Source organism: Pteropus vampyrus, unplaced genomic scaffold (assembly GCF_000151845.1).
Source record: "Pteropus vampyrus isolate Shadow unplaced genomic scaffold, Pvam_2.0 Scaffold75, whole genome shotgun sequence".
In the NCBI taxonomy this organism is placed as follows: domain Eukaryota; kingdom Metazoa; phylum Chordata; class Mammalia; order Chiroptera; family Pteropodidae; genus Pteropus; species Pteropus vampyrus.
Genome location: NW_011888856.1, coordinates 75790 through 85301, shown reverse-complemented (window position 1 = coordinate 85301; position 9512 = coordinate 75790). Strand labels below are relative to the sequence as shown.

The 9512-nt window shown below is 54.0% G+C and overlaps 1 protein-coding gene across 1 annotated transcript in view; it reads right to left on the bottom strand.

Moving 5' to 3' along the window:
* The window catches only part of GHRHR (growth hormone releasing hormone receptor), a 24328-nt gene extending 14995 nt beyond the window's left edge, over window positions 1-9333 (bottom strand). Inside the window, exons 1-2 of the mRNA XM_023532036.1 lie at window positions 9301-9333; window positions 8962-9011 (exon numbers count right to left, since the gene is read on the bottom strand). Coding sequence (XP_023387804.1) covers window positions 8962-9011; window positions 9301-9333 — 83 coding nt within the window. The remainder of the gene's footprint in view (window positions 1-8961; window positions 9012-9300) is intronic.
* Between the last annotated feature and the right edge of the window lie 179 nt (window positions 9334-9512).

The window sequence follows — 9512 nt, the reverse complement described above, 5'->3', positions numbered from 1 at the left end:
AGTCTGTCTGCCCACTTAGCAGGTGGGCTCTGAGGGCAGTGACGGACAGGTTCTTCTCTGAGGACCTTGATGGACAGGTTCTCCTCAGAGAGTCGCGTCCACAGCACGACGCTTTCGCCTGTGTCTAGTGCCCCCTGGTGGACGTGCTGAGCAACTGCTGCTTCTTCTCGCAGCCCTAGTCTCGTACATAGGTAGCTGGGACTGAGGTCCTGTCGCCTTGCGGAGCAGCTGTTTCTGCATATTTGGCCTGGATGTGCCTTGCTGGGTTGGGTTGGAGACATAGGGTATTCAGGGCAAGGCCAGAGTAACCCCTATCCCTGGCTGAGGTTTAGACCTTCGCCCTGCTTCCCGATTCTGTCCTTCCCCAGGGACGGAAACAGTCTCTCACAGGAGCAGGGGCCCTGGCGCCTCAGAACGGATCCCTACAGACAGAAGTCCCCAGCCTCGGCCCTCTGAGAGGGCACCCCACTTAGCCGGGACTCTGCAGGCGCACGGACTGCCCAGAGCCATCAGCCACTCTCGCAAGAGTCCTGTGACCCAGCTCTGCATGGGGTCGCCGTCAGACTTCAATCTCTGTCCAGGGTTGGAGCTCACTCTGCGACCCATTTAGGGTCTTGAGTGGACTAGGGTTGAGGCTGACACTGGGGGGTCAAGGTCAGGGCTAAGTGTGGGGCTGGGTGGGGGCTCAGTCTTCCGCGATGGTCAGGATCACGAAGAAAACCAAGGCTGAAAGTCCTTGGAGATTCTTCTAATAATGATGCTTAGATTCTTTGGGCTCTGAATGGCAAGTAAGTTTCTGCCTTAAGGCTTTTAGGTCAACCCAACAATTGCAAAGTGATTTTTCTGCTGAACAGAAATTCCGGCCCCCACAGGAGCACCTTGTAAATAGGGGACAGGGCAGGGTGAGGTATGGAAGGACAGGGGTGTGGAGGGGTGCTGGCCTTCAGCCAGGCAACATGAGAACAATGTGACACTTTGTTTTCCTCCAACTGAAGGAAGTACTTTGATTTAGGCATGGATAACTTATTTCTTATAAACTTTAAACTTCACCACAGACTTTGACCTCCTTTCCTTGGAGCAAGATTCCTCCAGCCAGACCCAATGAGAGGGACTCGCTGTGAAGGTTAGAGACCCAGCTGTCTCTGGCACGTGCCTGGTATGCATAACTGTCCTTATTTTGCAGAAGAAACTGAGGTGCCTGATTTTTCACGGGGAATTGTTCTCATCGGGACAACAGACCTTGGGCTCCAGGCTCCCAGCCCTGAGTGCTGTCTGTGGTCCAAACTGCATGCTGTAATTCACTGTAAAATTCTGATTCAAAATTTCAATGACTTATTTGGTGTCGAAGAGATTTTATACACAAACCCAAGTTGCTGGGAGCAGAGCCACCAAGCACTGTGAGAGCATCAGGGGGAAAGGTACCCACCCACCGGGCCCCAGGGAGAGGGGAGAGCAGACCTGCACCCTGGAAACATACACTGTCCCACCTGCGCCCGCTCCCCGCACCTTCCGGATAAGGCAAAGCACCCATGTCCAGCAGAGGAAGGACTGCACTGCAGAGGAAGAATCAATCACTTCACCCACTGTTCTCACGAGTCGGGAGACCGAGGCCCAAAGAGCACAGGAGACCGACCCAGCGTCACACAGCCAGTCAGAAGCAAAGCTAGGATGCTACCTGGCCGGCCGCTCCTCCCAGAGCATTAGGGGAAGGGACTGTGCCTATGGAAAGTGGCCATGGATCCAGGTGGGAACAGAGTCAGGGCTGGGGGCTGAGGAGGGGCTAGTGGAGTGCTGGAAGCGCAGACCACGGGGCTTCGAGGCTGGGGCAGGACGGGGGGTGGGCTTTGTGAGGCACGAAGCTCTCCCTGGCTGCAGCGGAGCCAGAGCCAGTGGTCAGGAGAGGAAAAGAGGGACCAAGGGGAATCCAGCCATGGCAAGTTCCCCACGATGGGCGACAACGTGGATGGATCTCAGGAACTAAAGATGGTGGGAACACCCCAGAAAACCATCTACCATATGCCACCATCCTTATGGAGCTCAAAAGAAGACTCTTAAACAGTAGACGGATTAGGTGTATACGCTGCATGTTAAAAACCTCTCTTTTTTAGCCAAGGAATGACAAACAAAATTCAGGATAGTAGGCACCTGTAAGGTTCTTCGGGGAACAGGGGAGGTGCACATAGCTAGACACAAATTGCAGGAAAAGCTCTCGTTCTGTGGATGAGTGATGGGCTCATGCATGTTTATTATATTATTAAACTTCATCATTTACCTCTTTAAACATTAATATTGATACAGAGTTTGGCATGTGTCGGACCCTTTAATAAGCACATTACAGATGTGAGCTCATTTACTCCTCACAGCAGCGGTATGAGGTATGTCCCCATTTTACAGATGAGGAAACTGAGGCCCCAGTGATTCGTTGGAGATCGCACAGCTGATATAAGACCCCAGATTCTCACCCTGGCAGTCCGATTTCAGATTCTAAACCATTCTACCAAGCTACACGTATTATTGTATAATATGTTCGTATATAATGTGATAAAAAAAAATTGGAAGCATACTGGGAAAAGCAGGAAACGAAGCTGTCACATTCATTCCAGGTGAGATACAGATATCCCGCATCTGCTCTCCCTTCCCCAGAAGAATCACCTTCCCTCCCTGCCCGCCTCCCTATCCCATCTACCCACCCAGCTGCCACCCCTCCGTTCCCTGGGCACCTTGCGGTGATGACCACGTGCTTTAGTTTAGTTTGCACGCCGGGTGGCCTGGCACGGTGAAGACGGCAGGCCTGAGCCTGGTAAACACACGGAGGCCACAGCCTTGTTCCCCTCTGGGAGCATTGCGGACCCCTCTGGGCTGGGCACAGGGGTTCTAATGTGATGGGGGTGCCCTTAGGGTAGGAGGAGGTGGCGAGTACAAGGAGGAGCTGGACGTCCCCCACGCCTTCTCCTGGCCTCTCCCTACAGCTCGCCCTCCCCACCCGAACCGGCGCAGCCCCTCCCAGCCCCTTTATTTATAAACCATATGTCCCTGTGTCCCTGCCTGCCCCTACTGTTTACCCAAAGCTTCAGGTGCTTCCCCTGATAACCAGAGAACCAGAGGTCCTGGAAAATGGGGAGGGGCCCAGGGCAAGCGAAGTTCAGGGGTGCTCTGCTATGCCCCTCCCCTGCTCAGGAATCTTCACACACACACACACACACACACACACACACACACACACACACACACACACCTCCATGGACACTGCAGGGCCCTGTGCAGAGAACTTGCTTAAAAATAGGTAGCTGTCCCTATTTAAAAGCGGAATTTCTGCTGTCGCACCCAGGAGCCACGCCCCTCAAAGTCGACTGAGGAGGTTGAGAGAGGGGATCCCAGAGAGGGGAGTTGACGCACCCTCACTCACGGGGCAAGGCAGCTGGACATTTCCTGGACTTCACCAGACCGAAGAACTTGGGCCCAGACCACAGCTCTGACTCCTCTCCGCCCTTGCTGTCTGTGCAACTTTGAACGGGTCACCTAACCTCTCAGATTTATAGTTTCTTCATCTATAAGGGGTCAGCACTGTCCATTTTGTTCACTGCCCAGTGCCCAGAACACAGCCGGACACAGAGCAGGAGCTCAGTAAGTGTACGTCTCTCGGATGGATGGACCTGGGAATCTTTCTCAGCTCGTGGATGAGTATCGAACATGACAATATACATGGAGTTCCTGCACGGGGCCACGCATGGCAGGGACTTCGCAAATGGGGTTCCCCTTGTCCCCTCACTGACCACGCGGAGGCTTCCACCCTTCTGACCTCAGCCCAGGTTTCCTGATCTCCGAAGCCCAGATCCCTCTTGAAATTCCCAGGCACAAAGAGCCTCGAGTCTAAGAAGCCTGCCTGGAGCACCCCAGGCTGGCCTCCTCCCCAGCAGTGCCTTCGGCCGATGCTCCCCATTTCTTTATCCACCTTGTGTTCCCTCCATGTGGCACTTAGGGAAACAGCGCCCCTGGCGGCCCCTTGAGGTCCAGCCTGCAGAGCCTGGGTCCCCTGGACACCCCTTTCTTCCCACCTCTGTTGTTCAGTGTCTCCCTCCCCCACCCCGTGACTGGTGGGGTGCAGGGCGGGCAGCTGAGGGGGCGACAGAGGCCTGGCAATCACGCCTTGGGCGCCGACTGGGCCCAGGGCCTTTCTGGCGGCTGTAAAGGCCTTCGCAGCGGTGGGTCGGGACTGCCCCTCAGGGAGAGGGCAAGGCCAGGACAAGAAATGGCCCCAGTAAAAGGCCACTGCAGGTGAGGCCAGAGCAGACCCCCGGCAGCCGAAGGAGCTCTAGTCCCCGCCCTGACACGGAGCCCCCAGGGGACTGGGGCAGGTCCCGTTGCTCTGTCCTCAGTTTCTGAGCTCTGTGATAGAAGGGGTGAGTGGGCAGGGGGCGCTTTATCAACTCCTGATGCCCCAGCCCTTCTCGGGCTTCCCGGCAACCTCACGCCAAGCACCTGTGGTCCCTACAGCTGTCCCAGGACACCCAAGCAAGCGGCAGCTTCTCCTCAGCCTGGCCTGCTAGTGAGCCGCACGGGCCCTCCTCCCAACGCCCTCCTCAGCCCGTGGAGCCCCAGAATCTGCCACCAGGGCCCACGGGGATGAGGGGACAGTGGGGAGAGGGGAGGGCTCTGGAAACGGCCCCCGGGGAGTGCTAAGCTCTGGGAAGCGGCCTCTCAGGCTTCCCCAAAGTAGGGCTGAGGCAACCGGATGCTGTTTCCAGCAACGAGCCCTGGTGTGTGGAGTGAGGGTCCGGTGTGCGGAGTGAGGGTCCGGCTGAGTGCTGCCGCAGGCCGCCTCCTCCCGCGGGCAGGCAGGCGAGCTGGGCCTTCTAGGCCGGCAGCAGGGGCAGAGGGGGTGTGAGTCCTGTCGCCCGGGGCCTGGCCCCAGTGAGAGCCCGCCGTGACCCCCTCGAGGGCTTCCTCCCAGGGCGGAGCTGTGGAGAAACTGAGCGAGATGGGTCCCAGGGCACAGAAGAGGCCCAGGCAGCCTGTGCAGCAGGTCCTGCCCCTGCCAGAGCTGGACCAACCTGAGCCCGGCCGTGGGGGGCGTCGGATCTCCCCAGGCATCCTGCAGCTTCTGGGGACAAGTCCAAGGCCTCCATCTCTCTGTGCGTCCCCACAGTAGCGCAGAGCCCGGGGGGCATCGGGACAGAGCTGCTGAGACACGAGCCAGGCTGTGTGAGTGGTGAGACCCCAAGGACAGTTTGTGGGGAGAAGCTTCTAGGCTCGAGGTTTTGAAAAGCTTTGGGGCAAAATCCTAGACCTGCGGGGGGCTTCTCGGGACTCTCAAATTCTATCCCCACTGTACAGAAGGGGAAACTGAGGCGCAGAAATGTGAAAGGATTCGGTAAGGAGGTGGCAGAGACCAGCCTGGAACTCTGGGCCCCGACTCCCAGCTCAGTGCTCATCCCACTTCTGCTGGCTCTGGCAGCTCTGGTGGCCTCGTGAGCCAAACCCGGCCTGGCCACCACGGGCCATCCTGTTTCTGGAGGCTCCGGACGAGGATCTGGCCCAGCGTGGGCTCACCCCCCGCCTGCGCCACCTTGACCCACGGCTCCAGGAGGTGGGCAGGGACACCAGCCCCAGCTGGTTCCAGCACATTGGAGGGCCAGTCAATGATTCATGGAGGCTCCGTTCCTGGAGGCCTTCTCTGGTCGTACCAGGCACCAGTCGCTGGCTCCCGGACAAGCTCCCCAGGGTGGCAGGACAGAGCAGGACAGGGATTAATCAATGATGCTCCCAGAGATAGAGTCATGGCAAGGAGGAAGGTCCTCCCATCCATCCCCCAGACTGAACACAGCCCCCCAACCCCTCCTCTCTTTCTGGGTCTCTCAACCTTGGTAATCTTTCTGCCTCTCTCGGAAACTGGCTGTTTCTCTCTCTCAACAGGTCTCTCCCCTACTTCCTCCCTCTGTCCCTCTCGTGCACACACACACACACACACACATACACGCACACGTGCGCACACACGCGCGTGCGCGCACACACACACGCTATCTGCCTCACCTTCACCCCGCACCCCAGCACCCTCGCTCTGAACTCAGATCTTCTCTCTCATCCTCTTCCCTCCCATTATCAAAATGGTTTTGATAAGCCAAGCCACTCTGAGGTTTTAAATAGAGGAATCTAAAAGCTTAGGGGCCCTCAGAAATAATGCTCAGGCCAACATTTAAAGTATGTGTTCCGTAGAAAAGCAATCCTCTGAAATAGCAATACAAGTGGCTTCCAAAAGACAGTTCTGTGGACAAAGAAGTTTGGCGAACTCTGGCTTACATAAGTGAGTTTTTGTATTACAGGACTTGTCAGAGCCTCTACTATGGTTAATCTTCCAGAGGGCGATATGGTTTCTAGACTTACTTCATCTCCTGTGAAAACCAGTCAACAGCTCCAGAAACTTTGGGCTCTCACTCTGTGAAGACCACAGAGGGCAGGTGACTCACCTAAGGCCAGGTGACTCACCTAAGTCCACTCACTCAGGCCTTAGCCAGGCACGTGGATGGCACCTGTTCGAAAAGTCTCAGGCCGCTGAGTTTCATTTCAAATCTAACTCTCTAGGATTTTCACGCCAGAAAATCTACTTGAAGATTTTGAAGACAGCCTGCGGCGGCTTCACAGTTAGAGAGGAGAGAAATGGACAGGGAGCTGGGAGCCCTCAGAATGTTCTGGAGGCATTCCTGGGCTCGGTGTCTCTAAGCTCCACATTCCTGGAGGCAGATGCCACTGCTCCTCCCAGCCCAAGAAGTCACTGCCAGCCCCTGAAATTCTTGGAGTTCGTCTCGGATGGAAGGTGTCACTTGGCCATCAGCCACGATCTGGGGGCATCACTGACTCCCGGAATGTCACCAACAGTTGAACAGCGTCGTTATCAAGTCATGAACCCTCTCGCAGAATGTGGAGCAGAGACACGCCTCCAAGTCTGCAGAGGGGAGGAGGGGGGAGGGGTAAAACGAGACGAGATACAAAAGACACAGGTGTACAGGGCTGAGGAACTCCTGCGTGTCCGTGTCTGTGCTGCTGAGGCCCAGGAACGCGGCTGGATGCACAGGATGTTAGAATAAAAAGTCACGAATGCTTATTTCGGCATGCTTGGCAGTGGGCGCGTGCCAGGGGCCTGCTGGAATTCGAGAGCCATGTGTCCTGCGACTGTGGGAGAGGCCACCTCCAAAACCAGCGTCGGTCGGCGATTTGACGGAGACACAAAACTAGCTTCATTCTCACCGCATCTTCTTAAACATGGAACTCACGTCCTCGTGCCTAACTGCACGAGGAATGTTAGCCGAGGAAGCACGAGACAGTAAAATGGGAGTGGCCAGCATTCTTAACAAACGCGTGATTTAAGTAAGCACGCACTTCTCGTTGCAAAAAAAAAAAAAAACAATTTCTCACTGACCAAAAAAATCCAAAAATCAACAACAAAATTTAAAAAGAAAAACACCTCATGGGTGATCTATTTAAGCAAAGAGACCCAATTTTGCGAGGCAGAAGAAGGGGGCCAGGCCTCCACCAGACTCCCAGCAACTTGCTTTTTGACACCAACTGCCTGGAACTCACAGATGCCTTCCACTCTGTGGGTCTGAGTTAAGTGCCCTCATATGTTCGAAAACTCAAGCTAAGTTTAAGGCGTGTTTCCCTAGAGATCAAACAAATAACCAAAAAGTTGTGAGTTTGTCACGTCATCACTGGCAGGCAATGGTCTGTACAATTCGTTGTCAGCTCAGAAGTCACTGATTCTTACTTCAAGAACTTGATATCACACACACCTACTAAAGTGATATTCGAAATGTGTTAACCTCTGGCATAACCTGGGCACTCCCCTCTGCGGTCACTTTTTAACTCAGATGATTAAAATTTTATTGGTCTTATAGTTTGTTTGGGTTTCCTATCTGAATTCCTTAAAGCCAGAAGTTTTTTATATCTGTTTAAGTTGCATTATGAAAAATATAAGCTTGGTTTTAAAAAAAGATGAAGCTCATGTTAAATAAGGTGCCAGGTCTATCATGGCCACTTAAAAATGTCCGAGGCTGCCCTGAGCGGGACTCCCACCTGGAGAATGTGTCATAGTCATTAACTCCTTGGGTGTGTGCTTTTTTTGGTTTGGACTCATTCATTGAATTCCTTGAGAACCCATCTCGGTCTCTCTCGATATCTCTGTCTCACTCTCTTTCGTTCTTTTCTCCCAAAAGACAATACTTTCTCCCTCCAAATCATAGATCTATGTTCTTATTGACCAGCTTGTAGAAAAATGTCTGCCAGCTCTCCCCAAATGAACACAAGCCAGGCCAGCCTTCTCAAGCTGCCATTCCACATGGAGACAAGCTGGCTTCAGGCAAACTGGGTATAGCACCTGGTGGTGACATATCAAGGTAACAACACAACTGTGGGCAGAGGACGTTTCTCCAGTCTTTTGACCATATGGCAGGAATCGGTCATGGGCTGGGCTGCAGGAACTGGCAGAGCCCTTAGTTTGTCTTTACGCAAAGCTGTGCCATCGCTGTCCCATGAGTGAGAATACTGTACTACAGGGCTAAATTCTACACACACGCACGCGCGCGCGCGCGCACGCGCACACACACACACACACACACACACACACACTTTTTCTAACTTGGACCTCACTGGATGGACACCTCTCATGTATATACGCATTCAGGGCTTTGGTTCCCACTCAGGGTTGATGTGCAAAATACATAACAGCCCCGTGAGGCAACGGCACCAGTCCACCAGAACTACCCACGACTGTCATGTCGCATCGGCCCCAGGGCCCAACTGCCCATGACGGAGTTACCCTTCAAATACTGGGCTGTGGAGTGTCCACAGCAGACTGGAGAAGGACCAGGGTGGCCGCGGAGGCCAGACAGGAGGGAGGAAGGGCACTTGAGGAACTCAGAACACATGGAAGTATTTTAATATTTAAGAACCCGGTGAGGCCGGACTGACCCATGTGGCAGAAGGTCGATCATGCCCTCATCTCGTTCCTCATCAATACACTGGAAAGAACAGAAAAATAAGCAAAACCCTATGTGCAGAAAATGTGATGTTATTGGAATGAGGTAAAGTCATCTAAGCAGAACAAGCTCATTAAATTTCTGGGTACTCTTCACCAGTGGCCTCTGTGCACACCAGGACCCAATGCATTGGCCGAACTATCTCTCAAGGGCTGGCGATGTTGGCCCTGTAAGCAAAAGCCTTCCCTACCTCCAGAATTGCCCCTTTTTCAGCACTAGGGACAGTAAACACCACCACCTGTGGGTCCTCAGCCTCCAAGAATGGCCTTACCCTGGCCTCTAGCTTGCAGCAAATTCCATTCATCGTCCTCATTGTATTCTAAATCTAAAGAAAACAAAGAGTCATGCCCAGCAGCTCGTCCATAAAACATTAATCACTATCTCCCTCCTTGAGAGGTTCCTGACCAGTGAAGGTGTGACCTACAGGAGTGATGGAAAAATCCAAATGGGTCAGCACCAAAGCCGGGCCACACCAAAGGCAGG